Source organism: Poecilia mexicana, unplaced genomic scaffold (assembly GCF_051168715.1).
Source record: "Poecilia mexicana isolate PSO_F unplaced genomic scaffold, ASM5116871v1 scaffold_22, whole genome shotgun sequence".
Lineage (NCBI taxonomy): Eukaryota > Metazoa > Chordata > Actinopteri > Cyprinodontiformes > Poeciliidae > Poecilia > Poecilia mexicana.
In genome coordinates, this window is record NW_028263391.1 from 17,747,741 (window position 1) to 17,772,371 (window position 24,631).

Genomic DNA, 24,631 nt, shown 5'->3' on the forward strand with positions numbered 1-24,631 from the left:
TCATCAAACCTAGCTGAAATAACGGCTTGGATTGTAATGAATCAGTAGAATATATTTATATGTTTCACGTCTTGAGTTAAGGTTTGAAATATATCAACTTTTGGAGGCTTTATTCAATTCAGATGCACCTGTAAATATAATTCGCGGATTTCTTACGAAGAGCACCTGAATGCAGCACTTGTCACCGCTGAGATCATTTTCTGAGACTGGCGCATGCGCAGTAGTTGGAGTTCGGGGAGTGTCTGAGCGGCTCGTTGGACTCAGAAACCACTGTAGAAGAGCATCTGCAGGAACAATGAGCCGGCTGGATTGGGAGGAAAGGATTTTATAATTTGAGCCTAGACTGAAAGGATGAAGAAAGTCGCAGAAATGGGACCTCGAAGGAACATCGACTTTTAGCAAATCTGAGGCGTGAATGACCTCCAGCGGCACAGGGAATTAGGATTTTCTAATACTTTGTTGCCTGCAAAGTCAACCACCTGACAGACTCGTTAGCGGTGTTGCATTGGGGAGAATATGAATACTTGTAGAAAGATGAACAGATTCATTATGGGGATCATTCTCATGATTATGTCGCCTTTACTGTCTTATTAACAAGCATGGATAGCTGTTTACTGGAAGGCCTCCAGACTGCTTTTGATAGGTGTAAAACATTTGCTGCAAAATAAAGAAAATATATTTGTTTTTCAATTTTTAAATGTCTGCTTCAGCCTGAGGAACCAAAGAGAGATTTGCCATCCCCTTTAACAACAGCTTCACTGACTGTTTTTGTGAGACACTGATGCCATAATCTCCTGGAGGTCATGAGATGACCATCTGCTGCTGGAACCTGCTTTAGACCTGCAAGCTGATTAACCAGTGACAGAACCGAAGGCAGGACTTTTCTGCATCTGGACTGTGTGGCTGACTGCTGAAGGAGGGATGTTGAGGGCCACCGTGGGCTCCGCAGAGGAGAGGGATGAGGAGGACGAAGGGGAGGAAGAGTTAAGGGATGGAGGGGTGCCTTTCTACGTCAACAGAGGAGGCCTCCCGATGGATGAGGAGACTTGGGAGAGGATGTGGCGCCATGTGGCCAGAATCCACCCAGGTGGTGAAGTTCTGGCCAAGGAGATAAGGGGTGCCACTGACCTACCTAAGGTAAAAAAAACAAAAAACAAAAAACTTACAAGACATTTCATCAATTGTAATTGTTCAAGTAAATAAAGTACAGACATTGTCATACTATTTCACAGTTCACTAAAATGGGAGTGAGAGAGAAGTCAAGATACTGTTTTGTATGAAACTGAGATGAGTGCAAAGTCTAAACAAAATTGCATTCTTGAAAGGAGTGTGACATGCCCATATCTAAACTTTTCCATTTTGCTAAATAGTTTCTATAAGTTGCAACCAGAATACAGTATTGATAAAACTTTAATGGCTGGTGATTCATCAAAAAGCACCTATCTTGGTGTTGCTGAGTGTCAGTTTTACATTTGACACCACAACACGCTGACTGTTGCAATGAACAACAGAGAACCAAACCATTGTTTGGTTCTCTGTTAAATTTGCTCCATGATTACTTTGCAGACTTAGACTACGATGTGTCAATTAGCAATTATTAATATGAGAAAGTGAAGACCAGATGTGGTGTTCCTCCTGGCTCAGTTCTCATGCCACTTTTACTTCTACATTTACTTACTTCCCCCAACTCAGGTTTTGAAGTGTTGTAGCATCTTTTACAACATAATGATGCTGACAGCACACAGGTTGGCATCAGTGCCGCTGCATGACCACAGTTTATTGCCATCACTAAGTCATTGTGCTCATACTGTCAGCGGGTGAATACAGCAACATTTGTTCAAACTCAATCCAGAAAAGATAAGGTTAGAAATAAAAACTAACCTTTTGACTTAATGAGGCTAAAATCCTCAATGGATGCATAAAACATTGGTGACCTAAATTTTAACATCCAAGTGAAGTCTGTTATTACACCAACCTCCTATCATCTTCAAAACATTTCCAGAATAAAGAGTTTTCTATCCAGACATGGAGATAATACAATCAGCTTTTAATTTCATTGGGTGAAATTATTGTCACCCTGTCTTTTAGGCATCTCTGTGTGTCACTGCTGGCAGGGTCTTGACCAATACAAGAAAAATGGAATAAAATTCTTTAAATCAATGCATGCATGCCCCCCTAGTTCTAAACAGTTTTTCAGATCTTGTTATCTGTCTATAAGGCCAATAAATCATTACTGTTTAAACTTTACCTTTAATAACATAAAGTTACCTCATTTTTAAAGTGCAATCAGTAATTCTTTTATAACAAATTTATATCAGTAATGATTTTTTGGTTAATGTCAAGTTGTCATAACAAAGACATTTTGAATAATGTCAACTTTGTATTAAAAGTGTCATAATTTACCGAATGACGCTTTATGACAACAGTCATAAATATTCATGAAGGCTTATTCATGTTTATGACAGGTGTTATGTCATGTTTATGATGGTGTCATGACAGTCTTATTCAACCCCCTTCAAATAAAGTGTTACCTCTTGGGATCAGAGTGTTGTCTGTCTAGTCTAGTGTTATAAAGAGGCAACATCTTTCCCATTACAGTCAAATATTATTTAAGAAGTCATTTTTTATTATGTCTCTGCTATTTATTTCTTTTATATTTCATTTCTTTCTGTTTCTTTCTTCTTATGAAATGCTGACATTTTGTTCAAGTTTCTTCTAAAGCTCTTTGAATTCACTTTCATATGTATGATTCTACCCAGTTAAACTGAGTTTAGTTGCTGTGAATATTGTGATTGTTGTTGTCATGCAGATGTTTGACCCTCCCACCCCCCTGCAGATTCCAGTACCAAGTGTGCCTTCATACCAACCTACGACTACCATCCCACAGCGCCTGGAAGCCATACAGAAGTACATCAGGGAACTACAGTATCCTCCCATGCATTTACAGTACTTGATTGCTTTCATTTAATGCTAAATGAGTTAGCTGGGGGTTTGTTTTGTAAAATTAAATGAGGGATTTTGTGCAATATAGTCTATCCAGTGTAAACTCTACACTCTGTACCAAAACCATGATTTCCACTTAGTGCAGAGAGTCATTCATTATTAATCAGCAGTCTATGAATATAACAAAGGACTAAAGAGCTGCGCCCTCGTCTCTGTTCACGCTGCTCTTCGTGCCCGTGTAACAGTTCAACCTTAACTGTATCTTACAGGTACAATCACACAGGAACACAGTTTTTTGAGATTAAGAAAAGCCGTCCTCTCACTGCGTGAGTTACTCCTCCTCTGGAATCAAGACACAAACAGATCTCCGTCCTCGGAGGGTAACTGGGATGGTGCTGCGTCTGCCAGGGTGCATTCGGATTAGCTGCATCTCTTGTTTACCCCCGGGCTTTGCAAGTAGCTGCTAATGTCAGTCAGCAGATGCCTGAAACACGCTTCCTGACCTCGCTTTATTAGATTTAGATCCCATTTCCTTGACTCATGGAAATAATGTTGACCTGGTGAAGACAAAAACAATCTTCCCACTTATTACATGTAGATTTGGTGTTTATGTTTTGTGCAAACATAAATACATAAACAACTCTCTCTGTTTCTTTTTTTTTTCACAGGTTGATGGACATCGCTAAAGAGATGACAAGAGAGGCTCTGCCGATTAAATGTTTAGAGGCGGTGATCCTGGCCATGTATCTTTAAAGTTGTAGAGCGTGTTGCATTATTCAGATTGTGTTAAATGTATTTGCTGTTGTGATTTTGACCCAGGAATAGCTTTGGAAAATGACAAAAAAACATATTATTAAATCATTTCTTATGATGCACTGGCACAAAAACCGAAAAAAAAAACAAAACAAAAAAACTGGTCTCTTGGATCAATTTGATTTCCTACTTTTAAAGTTTTACTTTAACAATGACATAAAAATTAAGGCGTTGCGCTTTTAGCTTTTGCCATCTTGAGATAGGATCAGAGTTTCATCTGGTGGCAGAAGATGCATTCTTTTTTTTCTGTGCCCCCTTAAAAAACACTCACCCTCCTGGTAAATCTGGTCTAGAACCGCCACTGCCTCCATATTTAAGGAATTCCAGACTTTGAGTTCCTTGACATGTAATGATGTAGCCATCTCACCAACAACATGCCCGGTGTGGAGCGATTCCCGCTCAGCTTTAAATCTCACTTCTCAGGGAACCACTTCTACCACATTGTGCTCGGGGTTCACAGCGGGGGACGGTTCGGCGCCCTGGGCATGAGCCGAAGGGACGACCTCATGTTCAAGCCTCTGGAGTTTCGAACACTCATGGACTTGGTTCAGGAATTTGAAGGAGCCTACAGGGGTTACTGGCACACCCTGCGCAAGATTAAAATTGGCCAGTACGTGTCCCATGACCCTCATAGTGTGGAGCAGATAGAGTGGAAACACTCCATACTGGACGTGGACAAGCTGAGCAAGGAGGAATTGCGGAAGGAGCTGGAGAGACACACTCGAGACATGAGGCTGAAGGTACAGTTGGGCCTCAAATTTCTTGCTTGTGTATTTTGATATATTACTGATGGTGATTACTTTTTATAGTGTTATGCTATATCCTGAAGCTAGCTTTTTTACAAATCTAAAAAGTTATTTGAGAGAAGAGATATATCAAGTATAAAAAAGGTTTGTGTGACACATGAAATTGCCGGCTTAGTAGTGTGAGATTTATTACAGGCCACACACTACACTGTGAAAAAAAAAAACATTTCAAAAGGGCACTTTTTGTCCCGGAGGAAAAAGGGCAGGAGCTCTAGCACCACCTAGTGTCTATCTGCAATTCTGTGTGTGAGAAGTTAAATTTTCTTGTTTAGTAAAAAAAAATCAGATCCAACTGGAGCAACGCAATCACAGAGAAGACTGATTGTGACTGATTGTGACTGATTTTGTTGACCGTAACATCACCATGACATGTCTTCATGAAAAAAAAAAAAAAACAGTTTATATTAGTCTTACATAATGTTATAATTATTCCAAAAATTAGTTTTGAATTTGTATTAAAAATTGAATCTCCTTTTGGACTCTTTTGCTGAAGGTGATTAACATACTCATCATAATAATTAAGATGCGCCAGCATTTCCTTTGATCTTTTGCTCCATTGTGACTCTGAGCTGATTTGCTGGTTGAGAGGCAATTTATCTGAGATGTTTCTCTGTCATCACCTCTCATGCCAAGATTATGAGTGTAGCCATGACACAGCACGCTGTGGACAATAAAACTAACGGCTCCATCCATCAGTAAGAGGCCTTCCTATTGAGTCCACAATCACTTTAAAAGCACAAACAGATTAAAGCTAGGGGTATTTGAGAAGGGAAGAATAGAGGAACTGTTGATGTTCAAATGTAATTTTTAATAAGTGACATAATTAATTTTTTTTTTGCAGATTGGAAAGCCAGCGCCTCCATCTCCTACTAAGGACAGGAGAAACAGCATGGGTTCTCCTCTCAAAGGACCAGGAAGCCCCATCCGGAGGATCAGCCGAGTTGAGAGACGGTAGGATTGATCACATGCACTTAATGATCCATTCTCATAAAAACAATACAGCCACTTAATGTACAGTAGACAGAGAAGACATGCATCGACCTGGTGAAATCGCAAGTTTTATTGATTTTTGAAAAAAAGGAAAAAAAAATATTATTTTATACCCGTTTTAATGTGACTTTAAAACCTGTACAACTTAGTAGAAAAAGAAATCAATCTTTCTTCAACTTTTTTTTTAAATTGTTCCCTGAAAAGACATAAGATGTTTTTTTTTTTAAACAGAGTTAACTGTTGAAATAAGTCTCATTTTTACATTATAAAAACCTGGCATTTTAAGACGGGTTTGCAGACTTTCCACTGTATTAATAATAGGGTTGCTCATAGAATCAGGCTATAGAAATAGCATAAGAATTAATCATCGCGATTCTGTTTTTGTTCCAGCCCCTCTGGAGAGAAGAAGGTTTTGGAGCAAAAACCAAGCGATATTAATGGATACCAGATTAGAGTCTGAAGAAGGATTCTGTTGTTACTACACATCTGCATGATGGACCTACCGGGATACTTCCTTTGAGTAGACATTGGCCTGTTTTCTGAATGCATTCTGGAACAGGTCACCAGCAACTGTTCTTCCTGAAACAAGCACCTCATTCAGCTCTCCTTATGTTGTTACAGGCCTTTTTTTTCTGTAACCGTTCCAGTAATTGGTGCTGGCAAAGCTCCCAGTTTATGAAGAGAGGGAGTAAATGTGCAGATTGCTTTTTTACATGAATAAATAAGTGCAGTTTGGCTACTTTAACCCAAAATGATGTTTGAATAAGTACAGCTAAGTGTACACGCATTAATTTACATATCACATCTATATGCTGTTAGGCTTTTCTACAATCTGTATCACTGTACTGTAAGTTTAAGACAGATTGCGTAGTATAACATCACTTAGATTCAACTAGACAACAGCTACATGTGTAGTAACTTGTTTATACCTGCTACCCTTGTGCCTTGTTTAAAAATGTGATAGGAAAAAATGCTTCTAGTGACCCCAAAACCTGTTTTGTCTACAGAAAAATCAAGATTTTCTTCACCTATATACATGTAATGTATATCTCCAAGTGTAAAAAGGCGCTTTAATGAACAATCCAAAACCTTTGAGGATATAAAATCTGTCAGTCTGTCTATTAAATTGATTCCCCATATAGCTAACTAACAAACACAGCATTCAATATATAGATGTCAACTATTTGAAATCTTCGTCACTATACAGTTCTGGTCAGAAGTTTACAGACGCTCATCATTGCTTTATTTTCCGGTGTGAGCCCAGCCTTTGGGCATAGTCCACAAATTTATATGGTTCAGATTTCTCTCACTGCAGAATCTTGACGTCCCCCCTCCCCTCGCTTTGTCTTTTCCAAAAACAGTTTTGGTGACTTTTTGGGATCATTGCAAAAACCCAGCATGTAAACTTCTGACTCAAACTGCACATATGGTATACCAGCTCTTATTTGTGTGTCTAAATTTTAATTGTAGCATCTTTCTCTTGCCTTAAATGGTGTCGACTAGGTGTAAAGAAATTTTTACAGCACTTTTATCTGGGCTTTTGTATTTTTTTACTGGAAATTGCATTGTTTTACGGTGCCCACAGTGTTTGTGATCAGTAAACACTGCACATTCTCCTGAATGCTGCCACCATCAACAGTTTGATCTGCTCACTGAGTGTTCTTCATTTTCTTTTCAGTGCTCTGTAATGCAGTTGTTTTGTGTCAAAAACACAGTTTACAGGACCACAATAAAGAGTCACATCAGTTTGCTTCTGTTAGATTTCTTTTACTTCTTGTGGGAATAGACTGTGTTTCCAAATCCCTTAGCTAATGAGATTAGTTAAACTATTAGAAGTAGTATAAGTATCCTGAATGTCAGGCTGGGAATGTGTCTCATTCACCAGGATTTCACTTTAAAATCACGTTCTCAGCTGAAGGGCAACACAATAATGAGAGCAGGCTGAGAACTGTTAAAACAAACCAAGAAATATTTCAATGTAGTAATAAACAAAGTCTAAGTTCCAGTATTGTCTTACGTTTATGGAAAAGAAACTCAAAGCCACTAACTCTGTAAAATGAAAGCAGAAGAGCCAGAGAATAAAAACACTGACGGGGTGAAAGGGAGTGTTAGGTTTCAGCACATTATGACTTAACAGATTATCATGATTATCAGGGTGAAATTCACTAATCTCAATTTTAGATTAGTCTTGCAATTCTCCAGATGTTGCATACTGGGCATTTAATTTTGTTTAACATCTGTTTGTTTTATGGATTGCTTTTTTTTTTTGCAAGAAGCAAGATTATGGACAAAATTTATTGCAAGTACAATCAAAACATGCGTGTTACGTTATTCACCACCAGAAGCTTTATCATGGGGAAAAATGTGCATTTGATGAAATCTGGCCTGAAAACAGATGTTAATAGTTGGCATCAGTAACTCATGAGGTTAGGATTAAGAAGGTGAAGTTAAGTAAACTACAATCATGTGGGAAAAATTAGGACAACGCTTGAAATATTTATTCTCAAAATGTTAACCTACTGTTACATTCCCTTTTTTATTTCTTTGGAAATTAAAGTGATTTAATTGTAGCAAATCACCAAAAGCATGTTTTTTTTTTTTAGTTTTTAAACAAGATACCTACAAAAAAAAATATTATCATATAGAATTGGGATGCTCACTCCCAATAAATAGTCTCATCCCTACTGGTTAAAATAATTTTTGTGATGCTTGTTTTAGTCATTTATCAGTTTCTGTCCACTGTCCACTCATGTTGCAGGGTCCTTTTATGCCATAATTCAGACCAAATATTTAACTATATTTCCTAATTTCCTGCATTTTATGCCTGTTTCATACATTTCTATTTCAGAGGCAAAAGTTTATCCATTTCAAAACTTCATCTGCAAGCTGATGCAGCATCCTGTAATCATGGTAAGCACCAATAGGTTTGGCCTTCCTCATATTGAGGGGTTTTATTGATAACTTTTAGTGGTCGCAAGAATTAAGATCAGGGAGCACATCCAAATCGTAAAAGCAGAAATATCCCAGCAGCTTTTTGATGGCTCAAAAATGTAAGTCGTTTCTCTGCAACTTGCTGAAGGGCAATTAGCTTAAGAGTTTGTGAGAGCCGTAGAGTTCCATTAAAGCCGTAAATGCCAGAAGATCCAGGTTTCTGTAGTATTTAATAACAGAAAAAAAAAATCTACGTATGCACCAATATTTAGAAAATATGGTTAAAGAAACTTGAGAAGCTCTTATTCTGGGCCAACATACATAAATTAACTGTACACGTCATTTATTCATTCAAGCTTTAATCACACACACATGCACACTGAATGCCTGAGAGCAGATATTGAGGTCAGATTCCCAGCTCTGAATCACACAGAGATCCTGAGGATTAAACAGCAGCAGGTTTATTTACGACGGGGCCGAATCATGAGCCACGCATACCTGAAAAATATTTATTCAAACTTCTACTTCCATTCGTTGGAAAATATTGTACAAAAAAATAAAAACTACAAACGTGTGTTATGAACAAAATGGTTCATTATTTCTACACTAAAAAAACAGATTGAGTTCTTACAACTCAACATTTAACTTTTTTTTTTTTTCCATGCGTCATCGAGCTCCAGCTGGAATCGAGCCACCAGGCTGAGATGATCCGAAGGGAATATGTGGTTGGGAAGTCCGTTCAGTGACCACAGGAGGTCCTCAGACAGGAGAGAGAGCGAGCCAACGAGCTTCAGGCCTTTTCCTCCAGACGTTTTATAAGCTAGGAGAAAAAAAAAAAAGATAAATACAAACAATATAAGCAATTTAAAGTCAACACTTAGTAGCTGGCTTCTTCCAATCCTGTCCTTTTACCTCTCTGTTTTTTGGTCAAAGGACGTTTTGGAGAATAGAAAATGTAGTCAACAGTAGTTCCACCCTCAGAGTGCAGGGTCGTGACCTCTGGAAAGCCAGAACCAGGAAGGACGTGTTTATAGACGGACTCCAAGTCCACCTGATGCTTGAGACAGTCTCTGAACCTGCGACACATTCAGCACCCATCTTAATTCTGCTTTTAAATATCCTGTCGGTAAATTACACGTTTTATTGCAAGTGTGATTCTAAAATGGACAGTGATTGTGACTTTTTAAAGATAAAAAAACACTTTATGTAATATTTATTATATTGGAAACCAAAATATCTGGTGAACTAACCTTTTCTCATAACTTTGGGCGTCCTCTGAAGTATCTGAGCTCAAAGAGAAGATAAACAAGAAATTCAATATTCAAGGATAGCAGGTGTGTAAAGACGGCTGAATACAAAATAAATGCCACACCTATGGCATTCGTAAAAACATTTCCCTCCATTTCACTATTCAGCATTACTTTGTGTTATTTAAAAATGAAATTCTGTTAAAATGAACTTTGTGGGCATATGGAGACAAAATGTAGGAAACATTAAGAGATCTGAATCCTTTTGGAAGGAGATATCACCCTTATTCAAGACCATTATGTCTCACTTTTCACAAACTTCAAGGGCATCGCTAGAGAATTTAAACAAAAATATTCATTTGTCCTGCTTGTCTACATATAAAATAGCATATACATTTTTTTACTTCTGCACAGGTCCCACTGTAACCAGAAGAGATTTCTTTTTTTTTTTTTTTTTGTCTGCTTGTGTGCACAACCTGGTTTGATGTCGGTCACTCCAGGAATCAGTACCAGGTTCTCAGGACGAACGCATGCGGCTGGACAGAAGCGTAGCTGCAGCATGAATTCATGCGAGTAGCCACGAGTCCCTACACAGGGAGAGCAGGGGATCATGGGAAACAGTTGTACTAGAGATGTAAACCTGCTATTCAGATCATTATATCAAATACACCTAGGAAAACAATCACAGACCTGAATTCTGACTACGTGTTTTATTGATATCTGTTGTGTACTGGCAGGTGTCTGAGATCCCCAGAGAGCTGGGCCACAGAGGAGCAAACAGCCTGTGATAACTGGGCTTATAGGACAGGTCCTCTTGGCCGGAAACCTGTTAGACACAACACACATATAGGACACACACACACAAGGATCAGCAGGAGGATGACCAACGCTCAGATTGAACACAATTATTCTTCTGTTTTGTTTCCTCACCATCCATGTTGGCATACGCTGGTAGCTGAGCTCACCAGTGGTGATGAACTGGTACAGAGGCAGGTGTGGAATAGAGTTAAAGTCTCCACAGAAGACAACATTACAGTGTTCACCTCTGGCCTTGCAGGACTTTATCACGGCATCGATTTCTGCCAGCATTATTGCCAACTGGGCCAGCTTCACGTCACCTCGCCTGGGGTTGAAGAGCAGGTGCGTGTTGGCCACGCAGAGGGGCGGGCCAGCCTCCTTGACCTCTGCTTCTGTGGTGACCAGCGCGCGAAGCAGCAGGACGACGCCCACGTTGTGCCTGTCCAACAGCCCGGTCTCGGGTCTGAAGAACTCCAGCTTGGAAACGGCGGCTTCGGCGAAGCGTGAGCTTTGATAGCAAACAGCGCAGCCATCGGTCTTTGTTCCTGTACGCCGCTGGTACACACAGATGTAGCCTGGGGGAAAACATGAGCAGAGTATTTAGGAAGTTTGTGACGCAACGTCATCGAACAATACACCTCATCTGTGTCGACTTAGCTGCCCAACCTCTCTGAGAAAGGACAGGATGCAGGTGTTCATGGTAGTGGTTCTCCTGAACCTCCTGCAGACACAAAATCTACACACAGAAGGACAAGAACACACAAAAACAATCAGTTGCTGTACAACATCAGATACATAAGAAGTCACACGGATCTGACTCACATCTGGTGCCCATTTTTCGATTTCTTTCAAGAGCAGGTTGCAGCGGTAGCTCCACTGCAGCACCTCTAGGGGGCAGTGTGCATACAGATGCTGGTTCAGCTCCAAAAGGTCTTGGGCAAGGATGTTGTAGGACATGACAGTGAAGTCCAGAGAGGCCGTTTTGATTGTGATTGGGGTCAGAACGCTCTCAGAATCAGCATCCACGTCCTCCCACACTCTCCACATCACTGGGTGACAAAACAAACACACACCGAACCACTTACAGGTGAATTTTAATTAGAGTATAGGCAAGTTCATTTCAGTATGATGACTCAAAAAGTGAAAGATATATTTTAATATTTTTGATTTTTTTTTCTCCATCTTAAATGTTATAGCTTACAGGAAATAAAACCTAAAACCCACTTCCTCCAAAAAATGTCTAAAAAAATGTTATGACCAATTTTTTATATGTCATGGCCTCCAAAATCTAGTAAACAGCCCCTGGCAGACTCCACATTTAGCATACGCCAAAAACGGTCAATGCTGAAGATGCTTGCTGCATACAGAGTGCTGTGTCCAAACATATTGGCAGAAAAATAAGTGGAAGAAAAATGCATGGTATATAATTAATAAATTTTTTTGAGCTGATAAAATCCAACTCATTAGTCAAACATGCAGACCAGAACCAGATCACCTGAGTGATCCGGAAGGTATTAAGATCTAGCCTAAAGTTACTTAAAAATAAAAATCCCTCCTACCTTCAAAGGGCACAGTTGGCTCCACAGTGGTGTAATAACTTGCAGCAGGAAAGCTCCACTGTGGGCAGAAAACTTCTTGTGCTAGACCAGGTCCTACGGGAAAGTGCCAGCCGGTTTGTGCATCATGTTGCTCATCAATTTTAAGAAATGTTTGGGAGTTGGAGAGAAGGGGGTTACCAGTGGTAACTATATAATCATCCCAGCACTCATCTGGACTCTTTGACGTGTCAGCGTCGGACGCTTGAAGCATTTCCTTCCTGTTTTCAGTCTTGCTACGATTCTGTTCAGGGCAGTTGGTTTTTTCCATGCTTCCGTCCAACGTCAGTATCTTTAATATACCATCGACATTATCGCCTGAAGAAGTGCTTATTTCTTTCTCATTCTGATTGTCATGCATAATGTCATGGAGGACAACCTTTTCCCCATCTCCCATTTTGGGATCTTCTCTTTCCTCCTCCACTGTAGTCTGCATGTCAGTTGTCTGTGCAGCTGCGTCATTCTTCATGTCCTTCTGCAGGACAGCTGGCAGGTTTTCTTCATCCCTGTTGGGATTGTTTTCCTGAGGCACTGGTTCTTTTAACCTTTCCTTCATCTCTCCACTTTGATCCTGCATGATTGTTTCCGACTGGATGCTCCTAAGTGTGAAAGTATCACCATCCCACACTGTGGTGCCATTAACTGACTGAGGAACACTTCTCTTCAAGGCCTCTGAAAGAAAGGATAAAAAAAACAGGACAACAAAGGTGCATTCATCCTCTGCTAATAATTAATTTAATATATTGTATTTATTTTCTTGCTACAGTAATTTATTTCAAAAACTGCGAAGCTTTAGCTCAGCTATCAGTAAACTGCAAAACATGTAAACACGTGTTATGCTTTAGACGTCACATAGGGGCATAAGAACAAGTGCAAACAACTACCGCCAGTTAGCAGTTTAAAACAAAATATGCAACACGGGAAAAACATTCAGGAGAGGAGCAATGTCTGTTGACCTTTAAAACCAGGCAATTTGTGTTAGACCGAGTAATGAACACACACAAAAAAACACCTCCTCAGATCGTACACTGACAAGAAACTGCTCGGTCAGCAGCAAACTTAACCTTAGCAACCATTAGCCACCAGCAGCAGGGTAAAACAAGTCTAAGTAAAGCCTTCATACAAGTTATAGCTACATGTACCTGACGGTCGACGGAACAAGAACCAAGTTAGCGGATAGAACGCGTAAAACAGCAAAACACCAATCATGATTCTGAAATGTAATCTGCGCATGCGTACTTTGATGTCGGTGGCGTTGGTAAGCAATGTATGGCAAGCCAAATTCTCATATAATTTGCGGAGATTCATGTACAATTTTGTTGACCTCTGTACTACATGCAGTACTGTAGAGCGCAGAACATTCTGTCAACAACAAAGCTCTCTTACTTTAAAAGTGCAGCATGTAACTTTTATTTAAAAAAAAAATAAAAGTTTTTATTTTATTTTAACACAATTAAACACATGTGTTAAAACTGTCCACATGTCATAACTATTGCCGTCTAAAGAAATAGGCTTCAGTGAAGTCTATTTAGACTGGTTGTTGGTCTGACCGACCAAAAACAACCAGTTAGGAGTTTAGCTCCCTGCTAAATGTATTTATTTGTAACATAAAGAGTTAATACCCAAAACAGTCTGTCAAACAATCATAAAACACCCCCCAAAAATGCTAAATTAAGTAAGTATCATTGTATTTGTAATTATTTGGCAATAAGAATAAAACTGCATATAAAATAATGAACTGAGGAAGCATAATTTAATCATAAATGAGAACAGCAGGGGATAAATAATCATCCAATTATATTAGACAATCTAAAATATAGCTAAAACGATTTTATTATATACTATTTAGAAAGATTTAGAAAAAAAAAAACAAAACATATTAAAGACAAACTGAATAATTTGTTAAGTAGGATTTAGCTAAGTTTAATTAAAGGTGTGTCAGGTTTTCAGGAAGGAAAAAAGTTAGGAAGAAAGGGTTTTGGATTGTTAAATCATAAGTGTTCAGTAGCCCATAAGAAAATACTATTTACTTAGGGACATGCATGTTGGAGCATAACCTCAACGTCTATGGCTTTAAATTAACCAAACAACTGCTACAAACATTATGGTAGAATAATTAAACTCCTAACTCCTTTGAGGCTAAACAATTTTTTGTTACTTTTAACTATAAATACCATATATTAGAAAACATGAACTTGCTGCTTTGCTTTGGAATGCCTACAGTAAGTATTGCAAGAAGAGGATGGGAACCAAGCTGATGCATGAATTGTTAATAGCTCTCTGCATGACACATAATCTCAAAGGTAGAATTACATTCTGGACGTAACTACCCAATGTTTTTTTCCCAGTATAAACTCTTGCAACAGAAATGAAAAGGTTGTTAAAAGGGAAGTATATCACATTAGCTTGGACGTAAAGCTCGGATGTCAATACCCTCCTTTGAAGAACTAAGTTTGAAAGATGAAGACTGTCTTTCACCTATTGAGTCACAAGCCACAGACACTGAGTCTGACCAAGAACTGGAGTCCGATGGTGAGTTTCTGAAATTGTTTTTGTTTTTGAAAAAGCTTTTACTGCTATGAAACATTAGACTTATGGGATGCTTTTCAGGTTAGTCTCAACACATTCGAAAATCCATCCATCATTTTACAAAAATAATTTATTATTGTAACTAAATACAAAAGTGGAACTCTGCTCCAGATTATATTTCAAGTGTTTAAATTAGGTTAAAGATGAAGATTAAAACCAATAAATAGAAATGTTTTCACACTTTGGCTTACATAATCATGGGGAAGACATTTGCAGTCACTGACACTCTCCCCAAAGAGGAAAAAGCCACAAAAGTTATTGCTGTGGAATTGCTGCATCTTAGCATTTTGCTGGAAAGTCGAGAGGAAGGAAAAAGTGTGTTAGAAAAAATGTTCACAAACATTGGAGTTTTACAGATATTCACAAGGCATGGGCTGCAGCTGGGCTACAACTGTCACAGTTCCATACTGCACAGATACAGTAATTCATACAAAAGGAGCTCCTACCAATATTAGATGCACTATACAATACTTAGATGTACTACAGAAGCTGGGCATTTATCTAATAAAGATTACAATTTTCACAAAAAAACTAAATGAAGAAAAGAGAATACTATTAACTGTAAGATAAAATAAGCAACAATAACTGAAATACAAAGTCAAATAAGAATATATAGAAATTGTGAATTTGATTTTTTACTGTTATTTGTGGAAAATGAATTTAAGATGCACCTGAATATATTAAAGAAAAACATCCTTATTTTCAAATGTGATTCTGAGTGACATTGTCTCCACATGAAAGGGGTCGCTGGAGTTTGTTTTACGGTCTCATTTAAACTCAGGGAAAAAGAAATTCAGCAAACACATGTCTGTTGCTGAGGTGTACCTGGAGGCCTGCAAACTGGTGGGTGTGGTTCCAGTTTCCTACTTCATTCGAAACCATAGCTCCCCAACAATGACACTCACCTACCATGGCCTCGGACCTTTAGGCTGCAAAGCACTCGCTATTGCTTTGGTGGTGAGTTCAAGATGCAATTTCACATTGTCACAGTGTTTTTCAAAAGATAAATCTCATGTGCTGCATTTATTCCAGTCTGATGTGCACATCAGGACTCTTGAGCTGGCCTACAATCGCGTTCAAGCTGAGGGGGTTAAATATCTGGCGGAGCTGCTGAGGGCTAATTTTACCATTCAGCATCTGGTATGTAAAATTTGAAAACTGACCACTAGAGGGTGCAAAAAACAGAATTCCTTAAAACAATTAGTGTTTGTTTCAGGATTTATCCAACAATCATGTGAAATCCGAAGGAGCTGAGCATGTAGCTAAAATGTTGATGGACAGCATTTCTTTGAAGTCTATTAAACTTTCAGGTAATTCAGAATTAAATTAATTTGTGTGTTTTTGTTGGACGCTGGAATGAAACATTTCTACGACTAATATTGAGACAAAGTTTATTAATTTACTTATTTAGCTGTTTATTTCTTTTCAGGAAATGGTTTCTTAGATGATGATGCTAAGCATTTCACAGAAGCACTGTCAGTAAGTTGTCAATAAATGAATAAAACAAATTTTTGGTTGTTTATTAAAATGATCACATTGATTTCACATTTCCTTTTAGACCAATTCCAGAATAAAGGATCTGGATCTGAGCCATAATAAGTTTTGTGGAAAAGGACGAGAATATTTGGGACAGCTGCTGGGTATGGTAAAGTAAATGTGTCTAATTTATAGTGGTTAGAAAGTTGAAAAGAATACAAAAAAGACATCCTCTAACTTCAACAGCAAACAACGAAGGCGTGGAAGTTCTGGATCTCAGCTGGAATCACCTGAGAATGAAAGGGGCCGTGGCTTTTTCTGCTGGACTTAAGGTTTGACTAAATAACAAACAGCATTTCAGCCGTTATAAAAGATCTTACTCCATTTTATATTTATAGGTCAATACGATGCTGAAACATCTCGATTTATCGTGGAACGGTTTTGGAAACGAGGGAGCCTTAGCCATAGGCGAGGCCCTAAAATTCAACAACACTCTGGTGCATCTAAACCTCAGCAACAACTGCATCACCAATGAAGGAGTCAGTATGCTCTGCAGAGGTCTGGATTACAATGAAACGCTACGAGTGCTCCTGGTGGGTTAATTATCTGGGTTCATTTGGCCAGACTGGAGATGCACTGCAGGACAATGTTTTGTTCCTTTACCTCTGCAGCTGGCTTATAACGCTGTAACAGTAGAGGGAGCTCTTGCCCTGGTAAATGTGGTGAAGAACTCACCGAAAACGGCTCTGGAGCAGATCAACATATGTGTGAGTGATTCTGACTCTTTTATGTTAGATGACCTAATAAGATTTACATTTAGAAAAAAAATTCAAAAGAATTCATGACCATTGATTATTATCATCATTATTATTATTATTATTATTATTATTATTATTATTATTATTATTATTATTATTTTTTATTTATTTATTTATTTATTTTTTTTATTATTATTATTTTATTTTTTTTAAATGTTACAGCTACAAACTTCAACATTTTATGTAATAAACAGAAAACACAGAAGGCCCTAAAATTCAACAACTTAATTTAGTAATTAAGTGACAGCTGAAGGTAATTCTGTGCTCTGGGTTTTGTTTTGGAACATCAGAGTAAAGAGCATAACACATTTCTCTGATTAAAAAAAAAAAATTCAAGATTGTATCAGTTTCATACCACTTCCCAGGTATGCACTATTTTGTATTGTCCCATTGATTAAAACACCCATGAAATCCATGCAATTATGTGGCTGTAGCATATTTGAAGGGTGCTGTACTTTATATGGTGTAATATTAGCTATTGCAGCCAAGTTAATGAATAACATATTTTGTCAAATCACACACAAAATACATTTCTGTCCATTGTGTCTGAACAGAACGTTCTGGTGAATGAGAACTTTGTGAGCCTTTTGGAACTGACGTGTCAGGAGCATCCTGGCCTGGATGTGCAGTATGAAGGGGTCGGAGGTTTTATAGCTCAAAAGCCACCCAAACGCATTGACCCAATGAAAGTCATTCAGGTTGGCTGCAGCTTGTTTTAAATGAGAGACTGTACAAACTTTGCATAGCAGTTTTTAGAAAAAGTATGTTAATAGAAAATGTAACAAAAAATAAATAAAAATTAAAGTTACACAAAAATGCAAATTTTTATGCTACTAAAATCATTAAAACGCTTTCTCCCATTATTTCTGGCAGGATTATCTTGATAAACGCAAGCTGCGTTTGTGGGATTTCTTTCGGAATATCGACAAAGATGGCACCATGCGAGTCCCTGTCACTGACTTCAGGAAAGCAGTTCAGGTTTCCAAGCCCATTAATAAATCACATGCAACAATAATGTGGCAGATTAATACATTATTGTCCAACAGCCTTCAGTTACACTTCATTTTGCTTAGAGCCAGCAGACCTTTCCTTGTATTTAAATGGTTTGAGCAGCAGTTTGCTTGGCTTTCTGAAAGCTTTTTCTTATATAATCCCATTTAAACATTGTTTGTTAAAAATGAAAAAGGTACATTGAAAGACAGGGGAATATATACATCAAATGATTACAGTGAGTTTTGACTCTTTTGAAGTAATCCATCAGACAATGAAATGTGCTCCTGTGATCTCCTTATAACTTTTGTGTGTGTGTGCGTGTGTGTGTGTGTGTGTGAAACTTTTAGCAATCGAGCATTCCTTTGAGTCGATTTCAGATCGAGGAGTTGATTCACAGACTTGATCGGGGCCGAACAGGGATGGTAGATTACAGGTGAGGTTATCCCACCCTGATTATGTTCACTGACGGGCCTCATTGATTTAAGGATGGGAAATGAACACTGTGTAACAGCGTGTAGACGTCTGTGCAATAATGAGGTTTAATGCTGTTTGAAGACAACATGACTTAGATATCAAATATGGATGACATCATGTTGACATGCAAATGTACCCACTCCCATGGAGGTTTTTCATATTTTGCCACAACATTCAATTTATCTGCCCAGAGCCGGTCCAAGATTATATGGAGCCCTAAACAGAATTCAATTTGTGGGTCCCTCCTTTATTTGAACCCAACTACCACCACAACATCACTAATCTATGTTTTATTTCATACCATAGTAATAAAAAAAATTTATTAAATATGTCACTTTTTTTTTTATTATTTTCCAAATTTCGCCACTTTGGGACAATAAATAAAATTTTTATCCTATTCTACTTTTCATAGTAATTAGATTGTTTTTTTTATGTATTTAATCTTTCCTTCAGGGGACTGGCAGATACAAGAAAACAGATGGTGAGAGATCACCGTCGTCAGCTGAAGAAGGTGGAGTCCCGCCAGAAGAAAGAAAAGCAGAAGAGTGACCGCATACTGAAGACCTTCCAGACGGCGGTGGAAGCTGTCACGCCTCGCAGCTCCATGATCTTCTCCCCAGGAGGCGCCAAGGAAGATTCAGGCGGCCCCCAGCCCTTTTCTGCTACCCCTCTCAGTTCCTGGCACCACATCGTCATGTCAAACAGCAGTCGCTACTCCATCACTAATATGAGCGGCGACCATGTTCATCTGCCCATGTTGGGAGGAACCTCCCCTTACCGTCCCACCAGTTCTCCAGCTATGCGATCCTACTCCCAGCCCAACCTCCTGGTTGATTCCTCCAACTCTCCAACAAGCAAATCCATCTCCGCTCAGGGCGTTTGCTCCGATCTAGAGACGGATTACAGCAAGCTAAGTCCTACTGGCAACAGCCTGACCAGGTCCAGGCCTGCTCTAAACACACAGCAGCCAGAGAGCAAGGCCAAAACTAAGAAATTAAAGAAACGAAAAGTGAAGAAGCACGGTGTAAAAGACTCACAGAATCCAACAAAAAGCATCAAGTAACACTGGCTTTGTAATAATAATAATAATAATAAAAAAATTTAAAACCTAGAAAAATTTGCATTGTACAATGAGGTGTAAAAGCTGTAAGCTGAATATTTTTGTGAAAATTGCAGACGCACAAGAAGTCAGGTTAGCAGAAATGTGAGAAATAGGCAGAAGCAGAAGAATGAAGCAAAAGCCTGCAAAACACAAATAGAAATACTGAAGAAGAGGAGTGAAAACTTTCAGTGAATGCAAAAATCCCACACAAAGAGTAATAGAAATTTGTTCAGAATATTCTTTGCAAAGTTAATTGTAAGGTCACAATATCGGCTAAAATGAGCTAAAAAGCTAAAGCGAGCTGAAATACAAATGATAGCCTCTAGGACTAGCATCTTGACCTTCAGCATTCACACTAAATATGGAGTCTTACTGAATTTCTTTGATAGTCCGCTTTATTCTGTGAAAAGTATTTCCCTGTTACAAATTTAGTCAGTTTAGAATTTCTGTCACATTTAAATGTGTCCGGTTATTTAAAAATGTTGATTTCAGGCAAAGAGCCAAAGTATATAAAGAATGGAGTTTTAAAATAGTCTTGAAAGCCATATGCATAGCATTTTCTTAATCTGTTGCTTTATAAATATCTTATCTCTTGTAATATTTCCATGTCCTTATTTACTTTTGTTGATTAAGTTGTGTTTTCTTTCTTGTTTTTTTTTTAAGTTCAGCTAGTGTTTGAGTTTTAAATTGGAATCATGTTTAATGCACTATATAAATAAACTTGCATATTTACTCCACAATATCTATTCACTTTTTTTGCTTTCACTGTATGTACACTATTCATGACCTCCTCTGTGGGATACCAACACACGCACAGGGATAATTTTCTGCAAACATCTGATTAGTTATTACCCGGGTGCTAAACCTGACAAGAGGTGCATATCCTGTCACTAGCCTGGGACAACAATACTGTGAACTGTGGCAGGTGTTGCATCCAGGAGTGGCTTCCAATAGGCTATATAAATGGTGGAGAACAAGCTACCTCAACCACGACCCAGACGGCAAAATGATCAAGACTCTAATACTCGCAGCACTGCTGAGCTCCACGGTGGCCTTGGGGGTATGTATGGCAGGACTTTGAAATCATTTTTTGTACATTCCTTGATTTAGACATGAGATGATCTCTGTTTCCTTCATTCCTCATCTCAGGGTGTTGGCCTGTGGAGTGCAGAGAGTTTAAGGAATGAGACAGGAGGTGAGGAGAGGTGCACCTGCAATGCCTTCCTGCCCACTTCAATCTTTCCTGTCGGTGATTTGGAGGTGATGGAACAGACCGCTGTGGAGATCTCAAACAAGCTGGAACTGGAGATGGGCAAGGTACTAAGGAACATGTATGATGTGTTGACCAAGACCTTGTGAAAGTATTCACATCTCAAATGTTAATGTGTTTAGTTTGAATTTTATAAGCTAAACCAACTCAAAGTAGGGCTTATTGTGAACTGGAAGGATAAGGACACAACCTTTTCAAAGATTTTTTACAAATATAAATATGAAGAGTGTGGCAGTCAGATAACAGGAAGAAAAAATGTCAGAGGAAGCAAAAGACTTGAAACTGGGGTAAAGGTTCATCCAAGCTGGACAATATAGCAGGGGCTACAAAGTTATGCCCCAATCAAAGTCCATTCATGTGTATCTGGAATGGATACACTTCATCCAGACTTGGAGCTTGATTTATCTTTCAAAACGAATGGACAAAGACTTAAGACTAGATGTACAAAGCTGGTAAAAACATAACTAAAAGGATTTGCAGCTGTTATTACTTTAAATTAGGTGTGTGGATGCTTTTGAAAGGCACTGTAACATATTAGTGATGAACAAGAAGAATCCCTAAATTTGCATTGAAATGTGTTATTTTCAGCTGGAGGAATATGAACTTAAGATTACACAGTATGAAGAAAAGATCATAAAGCTGACGGTGGAAATCGAAACTATGGAGAAGAATCCTGATGACTACAATGAAGCCGACTTTGAAGAGATAAATGTGCAGATTAAACAAGTAGAGGCTCTGATTGTAGAGCTGCAACTCTCCATCAATGCTTCGGTCACTGTCATTGAGTCCCTGCATGTACAGGTGAGTCATCAGCCGTAGACACACAGAAGGTCACCCGGAAAAAAAATGTCAGTCTTTGACTAACACAAAAGCATGTGTTATCTTACAGGTAGCTGACATGTTGGCCACCCTGGACAGGCTGGAGAAGACCTATGACAAGAATTTGGTGCTTTCAACTCGCAGAGAGTACATAGAGGTGCAGCTTCAGCTCGAGGAATGTGAGAGACGCCACCAGGAGCTCTTCAACCCCAACATCGGTGAGCTGATTCACACAGTCACATGAGGTGGAAACAATCACTAAACTCATATAACTGACCATCCTCTTTCTCTTCAGGTTCTTGTGCTAACTCTGGCCTACTGAGGGTCAGCAAGCCTGTGGTGAGCCATCTGAATGCCCATCTAAGTGCCGGCTACTATTATGGAGGCTGGGGGAAAGACTCAAACCCTATTTCTGATAGAGAGTCCATGTACTGGTACGCTGGTTACACTACCACTTCCATGACGGACATCCGGTTCTACACTAACTACAAGAACCTTATTCTGAGAACCCCTTTTCTCCATCACACCCTGTCCAGTAGTTATTACGGCAACGGGAACAACATTATAATGCGTGATAACACTCTGTATTATCAGTTAAGTAGCCCGTTCGGACTAGGTAAACTGAATTTCACCACCATGAAATATGAGTCCAGGGTGGTTTCCAAGGCCTCCTCCAGGTTCTCATACAGCAGCTCCCCCAATCAAAACTTTGACTTTTCTGCAGATGAAACAGGCTTGTGGGTGACCTACGCCACTGAAGAGTCCGGGGGTCGGGTGGTCATAGCTAGAATAAACGAGGCCTCCTTTGGGATTGAGGAGGAATGGCTGACCAGTGTTTACAAGCCAGGTGTTACTAATGCCTTCATGATCTGTGGTGTTTTTTACGCAGTCAGAACAGTGGACACCCTAACTGAAGAGATATTTTACAAGTACGACACTAAAACTAAACAGGAGAGCTACATTAGCATTATCTTTGAGAGGTTTCAAAACAGGTATACAAACCTGGATTATAATCCTACTGACCAGAAGCTCTACATGTACAACGATGGTTACTATGTGAGCTACCATCTCTGGTTTAACAACACAGTTGAAGCCACAGTGGCGCCACCCATGTTACTGGTGACTTAAATAATTTTCTCTCCTTCATAAGAGAAATCTGATATGAATGATTAATGATTTTCTTTTTCTCTTTTTTCTTGTACCGTCCCCTTTCTTCACTGCTAATAAATGATTTGAAGCATTCAAAAGGTGTTGTGTTGTTTGGTTATTCAGCTGTTCATTATCGGTTTTCTGCTATCTCGACGTAAGACCAATAATTTAGAAAATTAACTCAAAATCAAATGAAACCAAATAAATGTTCTGTAAATGAAACTTTATCAACAACACTTATGCAACAGTTTAAGGTGTAAGTTAGGGCCTGTTGGGAAGGCAAAAGAAATGTGTATCATAAATGTTGACAAATGCACCAATGCATATCAATAGAAACATTCAAAGCATAAAAAGTAATATTAATTTTAAGCCAATTGAACCTTCAAGTGTCCTTTGATTTTGTTCTTGCCCTGGGTGCCTTTGGCAATCAAAAATGCTCTTTAAAAATTTATCAAAGAAATATTATACTAATTTTATAGCCATTTTCTTTCCAAATTTTCTTCAGGAAAGCTATTAAATTCACTTCCCACCTTGCATCACAGATATTTTCTAAAATCCATTAATGTTTCTCCCACTAAGTAAGATCTTTTTTTGCATCATATGTCTATAGGATTTTTTAAAGTGGTATAATCTGAGTTTGGTAGTTTCAAAAATCAGTAGCGACATCAATTTGGACTTTTTTATTGCATATAGTCATCAAAAATTGTATTTTTTCAAACTGTATATGAAAATTTAGTAGTTTTACATTTAATAAAAAATCAATCTATACCCAAAAGAAAACATTAAAAGACTACATTTTGAAGGGATTTTGATAAATTTAATAAATTAACAAATATATAAATGAAATTATAAATTTGAGCAAATTTGAAAAAACTGTTTAATAGCAATAGTTAATGCCTCAACAAAATCCCAAAGGTCAGTTGTTTCTTCGCCATTAGTACATTTTAGCAGCATGTATACGACATTGATTGACAGCCGTAACACCCTCTTCCTGGCTCTGATTGGTTGCTTTTGGTCGGGACAAATTGGGAGGGGTGCATTTCTTCAGATGGTAATAGTAGCTCAGGGAGGAAGTGGAGGAGCCTCATCTTTTCACAGATTATCTGTCTCATATTTTACTGTTACTACATGCTGGCAGTTTTAACAAATATTTAAAAACCCAATTTTTTTGTAAAAGTTACATACTGTAGCTTTAAAGCAAAAAAGAAATCAAATTGACCAATAATACCCAACTATGCCAGCTAAAATGACATAATAAATATTTAAAGCATCTGATGGAATCATTTCTGATTAAACCGAAGTTACAGGATCACGATTTTGCACATCATCAGCCACTGAGTACAGAAACAGATTTGATGTTGCTGAAATGTGGTACTAAAATAAACTTGAATGATTGATTGATTTGCTTGGGAACAAAAAACACGTCAAAGTTTATTATGTTTAAAATGGCATTAGTTTTGAATTCTTTTTTTGTAATTAAATCTGGCTTTGCACAAATAAAGTTATGCAGTACATTAGAGCTATACAGTGAACAAACTGTTTTATTTTTCTTTCTCTGAGTTACATTTTGGAAATTGCAAATTGAACCACACATTTAAAAAAAAGTTAAACACTGACAATTTTCCAGGCTGAAACTTTCTGAAGTGATGCTTCAATAAACAGACCATAAAAAGTTTTAGCTGTCATGACAGATGACCAATTCGGTCTCCATGTTCAGTTCAAACCTTGCGCTGGCAAATAACCACCTGACTCAGGAAGCAAACAGGAACACTAACACAATCTACGTCTAGAAATTAACTAATGCTGTCTAAACACGTC

At 38.3% G+C, this 24,631-nt stretch overlaps 4 protein-coding genes across 8 annotated transcripts; 3 read left to right on the forward strand and 1 right to left on the reverse strand.

The window, feature by feature from the left end:
* The first annotated feature begins 91 nt into the window (after window positions 1-91).
* On the forward strand, window positions 92-7,302 carry vash1 (vasohibin 1). Of its 3 annotated transcripts, none has more exons than XM_088002671.1 (7): window positions 92-1,137; window positions 2,837-2,925; window positions 3,213-3,269; window positions 3,612-3,686; window positions 4,115-4,501; window positions 5,404-5,513; window positions 5,943-7,302. In XM_088002671.1, the coding sequence occupies exons 1-7, from the start codon at window positions 922-924 to the stop codon at window positions 6,044-6,046; spliced, it is 1,038 nt and encodes a 345-aa protein (XP_087858797.1). In that variant the 5' UTR covers window positions 92-921; the 3' UTR covers window positions 6,047-7,302. The 3 variants fall into 3 exon arrangements, with proteins under 3 accessions (XP_087858797.1, XP_087858796.1, XP_014823206.1); XM_088002670.1 differs by having other exon boundaries at window positions 108-1,137; window positions 2,810-2,925; window positions 4,115-4,496; XM_014967720.2 differs by having other exon boundaries at window positions 124-1,137; window positions 4,115-4,496.
* Window positions 7,303-8,825: 1,523 nt separating this feature from the next.
* Window positions 8,826-13,367, reverse strand: angel1 (angel homolog 1 (Drosophila)). Of its 2 annotated transcripts, XM_014967710.2 has the most exons (11): window positions 13,266-13,367; window positions 12,265-12,795; window positions 12,088-12,180; window positions 11,351-11,577; window positions 11,195-11,264; window positions 10,661-11,103; window positions 10,421-10,556; window positions 10,207-10,317; window positions 9,734-9,767; window positions 9,396-9,559; window positions 8,826-9,303 (listed from the first exon to the last, which is right to left on the reverse strand). In XM_014967710.2, the coding sequence occupies exons 1-11, from the start codon at window positions 13,354-13,356 to the stop codon at window positions 9,125-9,127; spliced, it is 2,079 nt and encodes a 692-aa protein (XP_014823196.2). In that variant the 5' UTR covers window positions 13,357-13,367; the 3' UTR covers window positions 8,826-9,124. The 2 variants fall into 2 exon arrangements, with proteins under 2 accessions (XP_014823196.2, XP_014823192.2); XM_014967706.2 differs by having other exon boundaries at window positions 12,088-12,795.
* A 1,111-nt stretch (window positions 13,368-14,478) lies between these two features.
* On the forward strand, window positions 14,479-19,554 carry lrrc74a (leucine rich repeat containing 74A). Its single transcript, XM_014967742.2, has 13 exons — window positions 14,479-14,655; window positions 15,494-15,669; window positions 15,745-15,852; window positions 15,929-16,022; window positions 16,142-16,191; window positions 16,271-16,352; window positions 16,435-16,520; window positions 16,587-16,781; window positions 16,860-16,955; window positions 17,561-17,704; window positions 17,880-17,984; window positions 18,347-18,432; window positions 18,927-19,554. Exons 1-13 carry the CDS (start codon window positions 14,547-14,549, stop codon window positions 19,534-19,536), a joined length of 1,941 nt encoding a protein of 646 aa, XP_014823228.2. The 5' UTR covers window positions 14,479-14,546; the 3' UTR covers window positions 19,537-19,554.
* A 131-nt stretch (window positions 19,555-19,685) lies between these two features.
* olfm4.1 (olfactomedin 4, tandem duplicate 1) lies at window positions 19,686-22,911 on the forward strand. Of its 2 annotated transcripts, none has more exons than XM_088002688.1 (5): window positions 19,686-20,635; window positions 20,725-20,892; window positions 21,434-21,650; window positions 21,739-21,882; window positions 21,960-22,911. In XM_088002688.1, exons 1-5 carry the CDS (start codon window positions 20,582-20,584, stop codon window positions 22,790-22,792), a joined length of 1,416 nt encoding a protein of 471 aa, XP_087858814.1. In that variant the 5' UTR covers window positions 19,686-20,581; the 3' UTR covers window positions 22,793-22,911. The 2 variants fall into 2 exon arrangements, with proteins under 2 accessions (XP_087858814.1, XP_014822888.2); XM_014967402.2 differs by having other exon boundaries at window positions 21,434-21,646; window positions 21,735-21,882.
* The last annotated feature ends 1,720 nt before the right edge of the window (window positions 22,912-24,631 follow it).